This window comes from Thunnus maccoyii, chromosome 19 (assembly GCF_910596095.1).
Source record: "Thunnus maccoyii chromosome 19, fThuMac1.1, whole genome shotgun sequence".
Classification (NCBI taxonomy): domain Eukaryota; kingdom Metazoa; phylum Chordata; class Actinopteri; order Scombriformes; family Scombridae; genus Thunnus; species Thunnus maccoyii.
In genome coordinates this window covers 19,686,825-19,702,302 of record NC_056551.1, presented here as the reverse complement: position 1 = coordinate 19,702,302, position 15,478 = coordinate 19,686,825, and the positions used below count along the sequence as shown (strand labels likewise).

Genomic DNA, 15,478 nt, shown 5'->3' with positions numbered 1-15,478 from the left:
AAACATGCATTTTTAGAAAAGGTTGTGCTTTAAAATCCTTGCCTTCCTTAGACTGTGAGAGGAAACAGAGGGTAGAGATTCTGAGAGGAGGGGCGGACGGTTAAATCAAACAGAAAATGGACAGAGGAGGGAACAGGGGGATGGAGAGATAGAGGATGAACCGAATAGAGAAGTGAACTAAAGAAAGACAACTTTAGTATTTATAAAGCCCACAGTGAGACATGCCTCTTTGTTGAACTATTTCCACAACACATAATGCTTCAGAACTACAAACCAGCAGCTATTTTGGACAGTTTGACTTGAATTGTTGAGGATAATGGCTTTTGTAGACACCTGTGTCAAATGTTGTCTTAGCTCCTTCATTCTTTTAATTAATTATGCAACCAATAAGGCATGGTGGCTTCATGGATTGATTGTTATTAATGGTTTCAGTCATATGGAAATATCTCCTAACACTAAAGCGAGGCACTTGTTATGCTTAAGTCTACAAACTAGTCTGGAAAAAGAACTGAAGAGAAACACCAAGAGAGATGAATAGAAAGACAGATACAAAGCGAAGGAACATGCTTCACAGATGATCATTATTAAGACCCATAGTGCATTGTGAGAAGCAGAGCATAAAAACAGAAAAGCCAGAGTTCTTAGTGATAATATTAAATTATCTTAACTACCTTTTTTTTGCCAGTGAGAGGGTTCCCATATTTAAACAGCGAGTGCAAAACAAAAAAAAAAGAAGGAAAATCACAAACTAAAACCAATTCACTTAATTGCAGTTTGTCCACTACATCACAGCATGGGGGATCAGAGAAATTGCATTGAATGGAATGTAACCAAGATCCACAGCACCACATGAGAGAAAGAGAGAGACATAGAGAGAGAGAGAAAGAGAGAGAGAGAGAAAGAGAGAGAGAGCGGGCTCAGTAGCTCAGCCTTGGACAGTAAACATCGCACAGCCAGCTTGTGGAGATCAAACAGCAGGGCTAATTTTTTTTTCTTTAACTTTAGTGTTCCATAAAAGTACAACTGCATGCAAAGCATTCCCATTTAAAACAATGCAAAAATGAGGTAATAGTTTTTTTCATAGCATTTTTGTGTTATTTCTAAATAAATAAATTATGATTCAGTCGCCCCCAAAAAAACTATATAAAATTAAATACATACCCACAATATCTACAGTTAGTAATAAATTATGATTGTTAAATACTTAAGGCATCTCAACTGACAACACCCTGTGTAAACTATGAAAACTTCATCACAGATGACTCCACTACAGGAGGAGGCAGTGTCAACACTGGCAGTGCACAAGACAGGGAGAAGTAATCGTGATTAACTGATCCTTGGCCCACAAGGCTGAAAGTCCTATCCTTTTTACTATCACAGTGCATAGGACAGTGAGGGTCCTAAAGGCATCCATTAACACACGGCCCTGGGGAACTGAAATGACAAGCTGACACAAAGGGTTAAACAGACAAACAAACAAAAAAGAAACTAGTAGCGAGACCAAGTAGCAAGTGAGGGAGTCGACTTGTCTTAACAGCCTGAATGTCTTCCTGCTGTTGTGTCGTCTCATGTCTGTGTGCACTGTGAGAGAGAGGCTGCCTCCGTCGCACCACATTCTACATGTTCTAGCAATACAGCATAGCAACCAGCATAGCAACCACGAGGGGAGGTCTGTCACACAAATACACAAGATCAATACGCAAGCACCTCTCTGCTGAAACACTGCATGAATCTATACCTAAATATAAACCAACGCAAATGCAAGGAAAAACTTTTGTTGCTATAACTATTGTCACATGTGCTTGTTCTTTAGGCAATAAGGTAAACATCAATAAGAGGATCCCATCGTTGCCACCAAAGGGGACAGGATGAACACACGCTACAAGTCAGGGGGAAAAGCCACTGACACCGTGCTCTTTTTTTTTGTTCGTTTGTTAGTGTTGAGAAGATAGTCACAGCTCAGATTAACTAAGTCAAGCACAGCCGTCTCTGTACCTTTTTAAATTGAAGAAACGCTACCAAAGCTAACAGCCCAAGTCGACGATGAAACATGCATTTTTAGTACACACTGTTCTGCCACTGGCCCAGCGCCAGATGAAGATACAGGTACAAGGGCAGCTAAATCTTCCTCCCACCTCACTCTGCAGTGCATGTTAGTTTCCTTTTTTCATTCCTTTTTTTTTTTTGGCTTTGTGGTGTATAAGCACTCCAGTGGCCATGCTAGTAACCTAACTACAGTAAGTTTATGTTAAAAGATAAGGCTGGCAATTTTCTATATTCTTCTTATTGTCAACAAATCTCATGAGCAGAGCCACACCAACAATGACTCAATCTACTTTCAAGTATTGTTTGAGAATCCAAAGCCTGATATATCTTATTCCTCTGTGCCGTAGACCTCCGTTGTTGTCCAGAAACTATTAAAAACACATCAATAAGTCACACCATTTCACTGGATGACACATTTCTTCGCCACAAAGATTTTGGGGATGTTAGTTTGTTTAGAAATGCCTCCAAAAACTAATAACAGCAATCACATTTTTAGTCTCCAGAGAGTAGTTCTGTGTAAGGCAGATACCACTGTGTATGTGCAGGAACACAGTTCCGTTTACAGAACTCCGCTAGCTTGTTGTCCTACATATCACAAACTCCTGACTTTGTCCTGGACTGTACATTTCTGAACTGTACACTTCTCAGAGAAGAAAGTACAAAGTCAAGAGGTTATGATATGTAGCACAACAAGCTAGCGAAGCTCTATAAATGGAATCACCCTTGCACAGTGGCGTCTGCCGTACATGGAACTACTCTGAAAACAAGACTGAAACTATGATTGCTGTGAAGCCGTTTCTAAACAAACTAATGTGCCCTAACACCTCATGGTGAAGGAACATGTCACCCAGTGCAGCAGTGTGGCTCACTGACGTATTTTTAATAGGCCTTGGACAACAACAGAGGTCTACGCTACTAGAGGAATAAGATATATCAGGTTTTGCACACACAATACTTGTAAGTAGATCAGTTAATTGTTGGTTTGGCTCTGCATGAGATTAGTTGACAATAAGAAAAATATAGACAGTCAATTATCCTTTAAGAGTTGCCTCGAATCCTTGAAACACACTCGCCTTTGCACTTTTTGAACATCCACACATTTGTTAGACACATTCTGCAAGTCCACACAGCAGGGTGGAGCACACATGTGAACCTGCGCATCAGGTCAAAGCGACACCATGATGAAACGCATTTTGGTAAAACACTTTCTACCTATATTAAATTTGAACACACGACGACTCCATCACCGGGTTCAGGTTTCTGCGGCAGTGAAAGACACCTACTCACGTAACACCATCTCACAGGACACCGACCCAAGGTAAATGTACAACTGTATTGCAAAATGTCAAAGCTGCATGATAGAATTAAAACACTCAGCTGGTGCTTGCTTGCCCACCGATAAGAAGGCAACAGTGCACCAGATATCACTTGTTGGTTACTGCTACTCTACTACGACCACAAATGATCTTTAGGTAAACATGGCATCAGAGCGTTTAGTTTCTGTTAAGCTTTCTTGTGTGGCAGAATATTCATTTTGATTGAAGGAGTTTGAAAAGAGAGAAATATATATATATTCATATATATATATATATGTATATAGAAAGAGAGAGAAAAGAGAGAAAGTAGCCAGCTCAGTGTGGGGTTGTGTTTTCCACTCTCAGGACATTAAGTCATGGCTTTAAGGACATGCTACACAGCCCAGGGCTACCTACAGTACAACACCACAACAGTAACAACACCCCATTTATGACCAGCAAGCTACAAGTAAACCCTGTGTACATGAGTGTGTGTGTGTGTGTGTGTGTGTGTGTGTTTGTTTGTGTGGTGTGTGTGTGTATTTGCGTGTCTTTTGCTTCCAGAGGGATGTGCTTCTATATAAAGAGAGTCCCTTGCGGCCTCTCGTGCAGTTAGTTATCCTGGCTTGGCTCAGTAAAGCGTGAGTCAGAAGGGTGATGATGTCACATGAAGTCTGGAGACATTTTGGCAAAAGCACCCAACATGAGGGGAAAGAGGGCCGGCAAGCCGGGGTGGAAGAAAGCAGGAACCACACGAGGGTGATTGACAAGAAGGAAGGGGGGAGGTGAAATCTCATCAGCTGTCAGGGTTCAGCTGTGTTTCGATGTCAACTCGACAGATTGGACACTTCCTGCTGGTGGCCAGCCATTGGTCCACGCAGCCCTGGTGGAAGAGGTGCATGCAGGGCAATCTCCTGGAGGACAGAGAGACAGAGAGACATAAGGTCAATGCTGATTCACATTGGGAATTGTGCATACAGTTCATGTGCCTGCAAAGAGCTTCTGAAACCAACAGGGAGATAATTTTGTTCATCCAGGCATGCAGAGACGACTTCTGTTGAGTCATCAATCCTACATGCCTCTCAGACAGCTGAGACTCCATGTGCTGTAAACTGACCCTCTTTCCTCTTTATCCCCCACCCCCGACTTGGTTTTAAGCATATGTTCATGTGTTTCTAACAGTGCTTAAGCTTTTGAAATCTCCCTTAAAGTAAATCCATGTTTAGTGTAAACGTTAGATTCTGGGGTTACAGTGTAAAAGAGTATTCCTGACCTGACGTCCTCTCCGTCCTCCAGCATGGATAAACAGATGGTGCATTTCTCATCCACATCTGTTTCCTCCTCTTCCCCAATCTTCAGCTGCAGGGGCTTTCTCTGTTAGCGGGTGAGATTACAGGGAGACGAAGGGTGAGGTCAAAAAGCCATAAGAGCCCAAAGTGAATAAGCAGATGTGTTATTAAAGGATAGGTTCACTATTTTTCAAGTCTGCCCCAAAACAATATTCAGCTGCCCAAATGCACATTGACACATGTTTTTCTTGCAGTAATCATTCCTCCTGTTCACACTGGCCATTAACAGATCCCTTCATAATGCACTTTCAATGTAAGTGATAGGGGACAGAATCCACAGTCTTCTTTCTGTGCAAATATGTATCTAAAATTCATTTGAGGCTAATATGAGGCTTTAGTTGTCCAAATTAGTCATATCCAGCCAATATATTTCAAAGTTACAGTCCTTTTAGTGCCAAATTCCCTCTTTCTGTCTCATTCCTTCCACTGCAGCTGAACAGGAAACACCGTCCGTCGAGACACGAAGAGGGAATGAATTTAACTGTAACTGTGGAAGATATTCATGTTATTTGACTAACTCAGATTGCTGATGCTTCATATTATCTTCAGAAAAACTTTTAAATACATTTTTGCTTCAAAACGAGGACTTTGTCCCCCACCACTTACATTGCAAGTGTATTTGGAGGAGCAAGTAGAATGATTACAGCAATCAAAACCTGTTTCAGTGTTTGTAGGGGGCACCTGACTGTTTTAACATTCACTAATAACTGTTCTTTACCTTTTTGTATTTGTGAGGGAAGGTGAATCTCTCTATGGTTGTCTGAACAGCGCCTCTGCTGACACTACCCAGCCGGTCCTCCAGCTGCAACAACTCCTGGTGACAAAGTGGACAAATAGTTGAGAAAAGTGTAGAGTAGATTAAAATAAAATATTGATAATAGAAAGGCAACTTAAAGGACTTAAAGGTGAGATTGTTCTGTCAACTGCTGTTTCCACTTTCAAGAATGAACCTCAGATTTGAAACTAATAAAGACAAGAAAGTGCTCAAAAACTGGCAATTTGAAACTCCATCTACTAAAGGCGATGATGCGATATGATTGAAAGCTCCAGAATAGTTACTAAGCGGAACTACAGACAGAGAAAGAGTAGAATAGTTCAAGGTCAAGTTGTCTAATACACTAATTGCAGATACAGATGGGCTAGCACTGTTTCCTAGCAACAAGAGGATCCTGGGTCTGACGGGTACATTGACAGAAAGTTTAAATATGAAATGTATTAAGAGGTTAAAATTTACCTCATAACTTTCTCGCACGGCGGTGGCGTGCCTTGAAGGATTCAGACTTTGCAGCGCCAACAGGTGCAGTTGGGGGTATGGGTAGTTTCTGATTTCATGCACAACCTTGCAAAAGAGACGTCGTCATCATATTACAGCAATGTTAAACTTGTAGTAAAATAGTTTTTCTCCATTGTCTCGATTCATTGTTAGAAACAAAAACACATTTTTGAGAATACCATAGGGTAACACCAAAATTGCTTTTGCAATTGCAATGAATTGATTTATCTTTTAATCTATAAAATGTTTAAAAAAAGGCAATCTACAATTTCTCAGTGTTGCAATGTCTTCAATTTGCTTGTTTTGTCCAATCAACAGTCCAAAACCAGAAGATACTCAATTTACTGTCATATGTATTTGGAGTAGTCTGTATTTGTAGTCTTGGACCACAGTAGGCAGAAGTGCATAAAGAGACAATTTTGTGAGAATAATAGCATCCTTTACTTAATTTGACACTTATTTCCAACATGGTCCAAATTAGTCTGTGACAAACGTACCACTTGTGCAGAGGAAGTGTTCCTGGGGAAGTGGTGCATTCGAGGGGAGGCCAGGTAATGCTGATAGTGTTGCGGGAGCTGCTGGAGCTGGTACTGGTGGTGAGGGAGGCCGGCATCTACGCTGAGATCCCTGTGGGCGGACAGACAGGCGACTAAATCAACATCATCACCCACGCTAGGCAATGTGACAGACGGACAGATGGGAGCAGAAATGAAAGCAAGGGGTCATTTCTCGTCTCCACAGGACTCTCGTTAATCTCCGACGGCAACTCACCAGTCGGTGCCTTCAGCCAGGTACCGTGGCTGCTGTGTCATTGGCTGGGGAACATGGAGGGGAGGGGAGTACTCATAGCCTGAGCGCAGCCGGTGAGGGTTCAGGGGGATGCGCTCCTGGGTTCTTCTGTGTACAGGGATGAGATAAATATGAGATAAACATGTTTGGCTTGGTTTTCTGTGTCTATCTGTACGTATATGCATGCAGTTGTATTTCTACCTGGAGTGCGGGAGAATCCTGCGGTGCTGCGCTTCAAGAAGCTGCTGCTGGATGAGGTATTGCTGGTGTAAGGCCTGAGGTAGGAATGGAGGCCCTGGCACATCCTGGAACTGAGGGGCTGCAGGCAGGGCAGTGAGGGGCGGATGGTGTGCCGGAGGCAGGTGGGTGGCCAAGCCGTTCTGAGGGGGCTGGCTGGCATGTCCTAGAGGGAACTCGGCTGAGATGGGCGCCTGAGGAGCACCCAGGTGAAAGTGTCGGCAGGAGGTAGCATGGCTATGTTGATGCCTGGTGAAATGTGCTCCTGGGAGAAAGAAAAGCAAGCGATCAGAAATGAGCCATATAAGCCTGTGATTATTTTCACTCAAACAGACACCATAGAGAGACAAACCAGTGAAGAACACATACTTACATATTTGCAAAAACAACACAGGGACACACAAATACGACAAACAAAAAATACATTCAACTGCCAATCACACTGACAGAACATAAAGATAGGAGAGACTTGACACAGGAAGAGAGGAGACAGACAAAACAGCAGATGGAGGACACAGACATTGAGACCCCTGTGGAGCACCACCTAAATCCACAGACAGATTGTGCCCAATGGCCTGCCTCTCCACTTGCCATAGTGCGGCCAGCAGGAAGGGTGGATCTTCACTAAGAGCCTGGGGTGTTTCCAGGAGGGTCTGCGGTCCATCGCCAGTGAACGGATTGAATTTGGCCTCTCTATACTATGTCTGTAGTTTGAAGGAACAAACATTCAACTGTAGAGTTCTCATTAGGTTCTGTTGCTTGTCTGATAATAGTCAGACACCACAGGAACTGGGGATTATCCACCTAGCTATCTACCTTCCCCCACCCTTTCTATCAGAGGTGGACAAGACATGAGATTGTGTGGTAGTCACACTGAATCACTTCGGTATCGAGTTGCACAAAACAATCAGCAGGAATTACTTCAAGCTTAGAGAAAGGAGGGTTAGGCGGGGACAAACAGTTGCTACTTCGACTTCCCATTACAGCTTTCTAGCTTTGCGGACCAGGAGGCAGACTGCAGGGTCTGGAAGATGAGATGTGCACTGTGTATATTGACACTGTGTGTATTGTGTTTTTTCCATGATCAAGGAATAAGTGCAGTCCTTTTAAGTTATGCATATTGGAGGAAATGATTGTCTTTATCTACTGTGGTGTCAACATTTTCACGGGACTTGTTATAATATGGAGTGACACTTTAAGTCTAATATGATGAGGATTTGGCTATTAACTAATGGTTTGTGATATATTTAGCATTTGCTGCCAGATTTAATTAACAGTAAATGGTTCACTGAGTTGATATCTACGTTACAAATTTTCATATCAGTAACATTTTTCTAGCAGCAATTTGTTTTTATATGTAAACACAAAAATCCCAAAACATCCCTTTAATACATGTGTATCTACATCTTCATTTTGTGCATTTAATTATTGCTAATATGACACATTTGCTTGGTTGTTGCTGTGCTTCGTTGCATATAGCCTTGGGACATGGGAAGCCAGTGAACCTTGAGAGCCATGAGCAAACTGAAAAACAACATTTGGCTGAGGAAGTAGAGCAGAAATGGCAGATTTGTGGTTTGGATTGGTAAAAGACTGTACATCCCTTTTGTATGAGGCCTGTGACCCGGTAAGACTGGGCTCAGCATGAGGCTCTGAGTAAATATCAAATTATTTGTCTCTGGGCTCTTCCACAGCATGAACTGCTGACATTAATATTTGACATATTGCAGTGCTGCCAGCAGTAGCAGCCCTGATGTTGGTATTGTTTTGTCTCTGCTTCGGCTTTGACTTACTGCCATAAAACGCCTGATTGGTGCAGAGCGGACCCCCACCCATCCACACATACAGCACATACACACACACACACACACACACACACTCCCATCCACCTCTCCTCACCCCTGAGCTGCTGCACAGGCAGCCCCTCCCCCATGGTCTGGCTGCGGCATGATGTCCCAGTGTGAGTGACAGCCCGGAAGCCCCGCCCACCCACGACTGCAGCAGTCTGACATCGAACCTGTCTCCCTCCCCCCCTCCTCCTCCTCCTCATCTCTCCTGCTCCCATCACTGCAGCTTTACAATCACACTTCCATATCTCTCTATCCATAATCCTGTCTCCTGCCTCGTCCAGTGCTCTTCCATCATGTGACACTCTGAGCTGTGTGTATGCAGGATTTTCTTTGCAGCCCATCACCACGCCAGCTGAGATCACCGCACATCACTGTCATCACTCACAAGCAGAGTGGGTGGGTGGGGGGGACGGGGACTAATGAATGAAATCAGCCTCTACTGTATGTAGTACAGCTGGACTGAAAATCTGCATACCAATGGCTCTAGATGGCGGCACTTCGCTCACTGACCTTGATGCTGTACATCGGTCAAATAAGGATAGCGCTGAGTGGAAAGCAAAAAACTGTGACGCTTCAGCAGTACAGCAACTGTGGACATGTGCATTACAGCTGTTGTGTTATTTAAAAGTGTGGAGAAAATTGCTGAGTCTCAAGTCAAACCTTGTGTCTGCACATAAATAACTCTATTTAAGACGTTAAGGACAGATGTAAGGCTCAAGTGACAGGAATGGGACAGCAGTTGGAGTCCCACATACTTTAAAATCCTTTAAACAGTTGAGTTTCTATTTAAAATGTGGTGTGAAATGTTTGAAATGAATGACAGTAGAGCCTCTGCTGCAGGTTGTGACTGACTGCCCCATCTTAAGACTTTTTATGCATTAAGTGAGAGCAAACCTTTTAAAAAGCTTTAAATTTAAAGACATTTAAAAGAAAAATGAGAACCTAGGAACAAGATACTGTAATTCTGTAGGACTTATATAAACATACAGTAATTGTGTCGACTTCATAGACAATATAAAGTAGAATATTAGTTATTTACTTACAAAAATGTCAACTCTAAGCCTTTCATTTAATGTTTGACTCCCTGCAATAAATAATCAAAAGCGTTATCTGCACTTGTGATGTAATGTGAGCCAAATAAGGTTTAATTATGCTGTTGTCACAAGCTACAAAAGAGGCGACTGGATGACTATAGGAATCTGTTCTTACATTATGAAACTAAACAGCAATGTGCTGCTTTTTTTGTAATTTAAGAGTTTATTTGTATAAAGTGTCAAGGTCTGTTCTGCTTATTAACAGGAAAAAGACAAGATGGAAAAGTCAAATCGTTAGAGACACAGATTAAACACTTTACAGATATAATAGTTGCCATTTGGTGATTGAAAATCGATTTTTTTCCTTTATGCTACACATTTGAAAAGAACATAGGAGAGAGATGCGCAGCCAAGAGAGGAGTTTAGTCCAGTGTTTAATGTTTGTAATGAAGAGGGATTTAGGGGTTTAGACACTCGTCAATATTGGTCAATACCTTGAAGAAGAGTTGGACAATAATGGTGATATATGTACCATGAGACGATTCATTTGCCATACCATTGATACCGTGTCTTATTACCCTGTTTGGATGAAAGTGCTTTGATTTGTCAGGTAGGATTCAATTTGCTGGATTAGCAAAATGACTGTGAGGTTATTTTATCCATACATTTTCTCAATGGGTTTTACAGAAAATGGATTACATCACCATTTGAAATGTTCCTAATATTTTTTTTGTCCACCCCAAGGGGGGCGAACCCTTTTCAATATAATGAACCCTACTATACCACCATCACCGCCCACTATGACCTCAGTAATAAACATGAAGTAGAATTATCACCTTTCTCACAATGTCAACAAAAACTGAAAATGTATTAATAATAAAATCTATAGCAGAGTTGTTGTATTGGATTACATTAGATTACACAGGTGTTCCTAATAAAGTGCTTAGTGAGTGTATATAGATGCAATACAAATTTATATATACCATGATAGAGAATTTTATCCATATCACCCAAAATTGACCCAAAGTTAACTCAACACCAATGAACACCAATGAGTGGATGTCAGGGAGGCTACGTTTTGCCCTATAAACAACTGTGTATGGATTAGGAGGGAATGACAGCATGTAACATTAAATATCAATGCCGGTGTGTTTCAGTATAAACATGCTTTTTTTTTTTTTGCTTTTTTTTTTTTTTTGAATGGATAGAAAATTTGGTTGCCCCTACTCCAATGTAAACAGAGCAGCAACTTGAAGAAACTCTGTCAAAGACAGCTGAGAAAATGAGAGCACATATAGAGTGAGGGGGGACCGTCTCAGTGACAGCACATTGTGGAGGGAGGAAGGGGGGAAACACATGGAAATCAGCAAAAAGCACACTGAAGGTTAGGAAGAAAACTACAGTCTTTATTGGAAAATATTAGTATGTGTGGCACTGTGTGATAGTAGTAATAATAAGAGTAATATCTCCTATATAACCATAATAATACCATGCAAATAAAGACCAAAGGCAAGGCCCGACCATGCTCTCTGTAGGGTTAACAGAACAGAAGCAGCATCCAATGAGTAGATGTGTATGCTTACAGCACATTTCAGTACAGCAGGGACATCTCTACACAAAGATTACATTGGAATCTGCTGTTCAATGTGGAAAAACAAAAGTATAAAAATGACCATGCATTAGGATCTAATACAAGAACATAAGGTAGAAAAACCACAACCAAAGAATAAAAAGACATTTTGATTCTAAAAAAGGAGTTCTACAGCAGTGCAGGATATACACATCCCTGTAAAATGGATAGCATTCTGGAGGAGAGACTTGAAAAGGGGGGCTGTGCATGACAGTGGATAAATTACAGGGGGTGGGGGGGGGGGGGGATTTTTCAAATGGCAAGATGAATTAGACCTGAGTCTCGCCAAATTTACGGTGACCGAATGAAGAATCAATTCAGCTAGCAGGAACAAAGGCGTTCACACATGGATAGGATTATGACCAGCTGTTTATATACGCCACTATAACAGGTGCAGTGGACCATCAAAAGTGAGCATAACATCACACAAATTATTGTGATTTTAGTGCTGCAGGTATTGGCCAATTGGTGAGGATAAGAGGATTATTGGTCAAAAAATGATTTAGAGAAGGTGATCATACATTTTGCTTTATAGATGATAAAAGCTGGTACAATGCACCTTTGCAAATAGGGGATGGAGACAATAATCAAAGAGTTCGATCAAGTCTGGCTGTAATCGAATCGGGGGGTAGGGGAAGGAGGGGGGGATCAAAATGTATCCACTTTACAGAAATTTACAGCAGAATGTAGTCTATCCACACTGAATGGGAGAATCACAATGACAAGTCTGTAGTAAAGTCTAAACGCTACAATGGGTTATTCACTAAAGAGCAACATGACAGTTTAAATAAAGACAAACTGTTTTCTACAGAAGGTGTTATTCTTTAGTCTGTTACACAGAAGGATACGGTATGAGTGGGAACTCGGTTTTTAATGCCAATGTCGTCTTCAGATGGAAAGAGGAAATGAGGAAGAAGGGGTTCACAATACAGCTAGATGCAGAGAACAGGCAGAGGCTACGGCAGACAGCAGCAGATGATCGTTAGCTACACAATGGAGGGGGACAAAGGTCTGAGAAATGCGGAATGTGGAGCCAGCCTCGATACTATGGAACAGGAAAAAAGAACACAAATAAAAGCACAATGAAATCATTGGTGCTACTGCATGTAGTTTAACAATGCACGTCATCTTTTTTTTTTTTTTTTTTTTACTATTATTATTACATAATCAACACAGAAAGCCTACTGCAATGGAGGGTGATGTTATTGTTGTTATGCCTGATTGAACGAGTGTGTTTATTCGCCTTCATGCTGTTCAGATTTTCCACTGATATGCAGGTTTTGTTTGATGCTTCCCATCCGACAAATATATATATATGTATTTTTAAAGGTTAGGGCAGCGTTTTAAAGCCCATTTACACTAGCCAGCCATATCCTTTAATCTTGAGGTAACGGCCATTGCACTACCTGTCTTTAAAAAAGGGAGAAATTGTTAAAACTAACTGATTGAATCGTTCAAAAATGAACGCTTGAATTCAACAGACTCGATGCCAGTTGCACACAAAGGGGGCAAACAAACGCTTGTCATGTTGTCAGCTTCGCCTCGGTTACAGCTGGGATAAATCAATGGCTAAATACACACCGAGCTCTGGATATTATTAGCTAAAAATAATAATAAAAGCTGTGCTGAAACATTTGGCTGTTTTAAGCGACTGCTAATTCGGTAACGTTAACAAGAGGAAGCGGTGACTGTCCACATTTTGCTGCAAACGCACGTAAACACCGCGCAGCCACAGACAAACTAGACAGCACCGAGGATCAAAGCAGGGGCTGCCGTTTGACAGCTGCAGTCATTTTGGTAGCGGTTAACAGGCCCTGAAATATCCTACTATTAATGTTGAAAACAGCATTTATAAGATTAAGTATCTTCAGTTATACTAACGGCGTTTTAACGGTTTTTATTTCGGCTAAATTGACGCGACGCTACAGCTAGCAAGACAAGCTAATACGTTATCCAGGCTAGACTCGCTGTTATTACGCTGGCTTGTTTTTTGCTAGCAGGTGTCAGCTCTGTTTACATCATTTGTGGACATTTAAAAAAAAAAAAGAAAAGACGAGACGCCGAGAAATTGTTAGGGTTAAGAAAAATAAATAAAGCTAGTCATACCTCTATTTCTAACTGAGCCGAAGACGGGGAGAACCAGATATCCAACATGTACTAACACCATCCTGGGTCCTTCTTTGTTGTGTGGGCAGCCAGAGAGACAGATGGTCCATGGAAATGATCCCCTCCAGTCCCCAGCACATTCAAACGGAAAGGCTGCGCTGCCTGCACACACATACCCCAACAACCAATCACTAGACCCCTCCGATCAGGACCCTCCGGCTTTGGCACCCGGCTCCACCAATGCGATCATCGCCGGGGCGGGGTGTCTGTGTTTCGGACAGCCCGCCCCTCCATGTGTCAACCCACCAGCCCAGATAAGGTACTTAGCAGCTTCACTTATAGTAACATTGCTTTGGGAAATTTTTGTGCAGGACTAAAAGGTTGAATATCCTGTAAACAGCATAATTCTGCTGGCAAAATATTAGTTACACAAATGTTATTTTTAAAAAATAAGAAATCTCCTCCTGCTTTTGAAGCATTTAAATAATAAAGACAATAACTTTATTTATATAACACCTTTAAAAATAGAGTTTACAAAGTGTTTTGACAGACAAAGCAAAAGCAGGATACTCAGAAAGCAATATAATAACAGAAAGCATCTGTAAGGCAAAAACAAAATTAAGATAAAATTAAAGGCGCAGTGTGTAGAATTTAGTGGCATCTAGTGGAACAGACTTGGCAGAGATGGAGTATAATATTCATAAGTATATTTTAATTAGTGTATAATCACCTGAAAATAAGAATTGTTGTGTTTTTGTTACCTTAGAATGAGCCCTTTATATCTACATAGGGAGCAGGTCCTCTCCCACAAAGCCCTTCATGTTGCATGTTTCTACAGTAGCCCAGAACGGACAAACCAAACACTGGCTCTAGAGAGGGCCTTTCGCGTTTTGTGTGAGTTTTGCAGCCACTATAGCCTCTCCTATATGCTTAAAGGGAGAGGGGGAGGGGTATTCAGTTGGTTGCAATCTGCAACCTCACTGCCACTAAATATTAGACATTGTTCCTTTAAGACAAGACAAAAGACGCAAAAACACAGTAGAGAGAAGAGCAAAGGACTAGGAGGAGTATTTTTACATGATGGTATTTCTATTTCTATTTAATTAAAGGATCTGAGTACTTCAACTGTTTATATGTAACAAATATCAGTGTCTTCAGTTCATAGACCCCAGTGCCAATTAGACTACTTTTCACAGCCATATTTGACAGACATTTCACGTAGACGTTCATTCATCAGACTTCAAAAATAACCCCTCTTCAGTTCAATTTTCCTTCCCTAAGCTTGACACTAGACGGTAAAAAAGATAAAAAGACGATAACAAGATGACATCACATCAAAGCAAGTCTATAAAAATGGATTTTAAGAAGTGATTTGAAAGAAGTCACTGATTCTATGAGCCTCATCTCCTCAGGCAAGTTGTTCCAAAGCCAAGGGACCCCGATGGCAAAAGCACCTTTAGATTTAAGCCTCGACTTTGGAGCAGCCAGAAGGGCCCAACCTGAGGATCTGAGGCTGTGAACTGGTGCATATGGGGTCAACATATCTGTTATATGGCTTGGAGCCAGACCCAGACAAGCTTTAAAAGTGATCAGTAAAATTTTAAAATCAATTGTAAAACAAACAGGGAGCCAATGGACAGAAGCTGGGATTGGAGTGATGTGATGTCATCTGTTAATTGGCCGTCTTTTTAACATCCTTGAAACAATTTTTAATGTCTTAAAATGTCAGGTGCCCATATGAACACTGAAAGAGGTTTTCCTAGCTGTAATCATTCCTCCTGTTCATTCTGGCTATAAAAAGATCCCCTTCAAATGTGCTTTCAACGTAAGTGATGGGGGCCAAAATCCACAGTCCTCATTTTGAGCAAA

At 41.5% G+C, this 15,478-nt stretch overlaps 1 protein-coding gene across 2 annotated transcripts; it reads right to left on the bottom strand.

The window, feature by feature from the left end:
- Positions 1–3,006: 3,006 nt before the first annotated feature.
- On the bottom strand, positions 3,007–13,958 carry rnf165a (ring finger protein 165a). 2 transcript variants are annotated; one of them, XM_042394236.1, is made up of 8 exons: positions 13,610–13,958; positions 6,954–7,254; positions 6,735–6,860; positions 6,461–6,590; positions 5,925–6,029; positions 5,409–5,504; positions 4,615–4,715; positions 3,007–4,255 (listed from the first exon to the last, which is right to left on the bottom strand). In XM_042394236.1, exons 1-8 carry the CDS (start codon positions 13,668–13,670, stop codon positions 4,138–4,140), a joined length of 1,038 nt encoding a protein of 345 aa, XP_042250170.1. In that variant the 5' UTR covers positions 13,671–13,958; the 3' UTR covers positions 3,007–4,137. The 2 variants fall into 2 exon arrangements, 1 of the variants encoding a protein (XP_042250170.1); XR_006092462.1 differs by lacking the exons at positions 3,007–4,255; positions 4,615–4,715; positions 5,409–5,504; ... (2 more) ...; positions 6,735–6,860; positions 6,954–7,254 and adding an exon at positions 11,259–12,548 and having other exon boundaries at positions 13,610–13,695.
- Between the last annotated feature and the right edge of the window lie 1,520 nt (positions 13,959–15,478).

Bases quoted from the DNA above. Each gene is read 5' to 3' on its own strand.
- rnf165a (XM_042394236.1), bottom strand. From the start codon at position 13,670: ATGGTGTTAGTACATGTTGGATATCTGGTTCTCCCCGTCTTCGGCTCA. The intron at 7,255-13,609 runs GTATGACTAGCT...TCTTTCTCCCAG, and splicing joins CGGCTCAGTTAGAAATAGAG to GAGCACATTTCACCAGGCAT. The intron at 5,505-5,924 runs GTAAATTTTAAC...CTTTGTCACCAG, and splicing joins CCGTGCGAGAAAGTTATGAG to GAGTTGTTGCAGCTGGAGGA.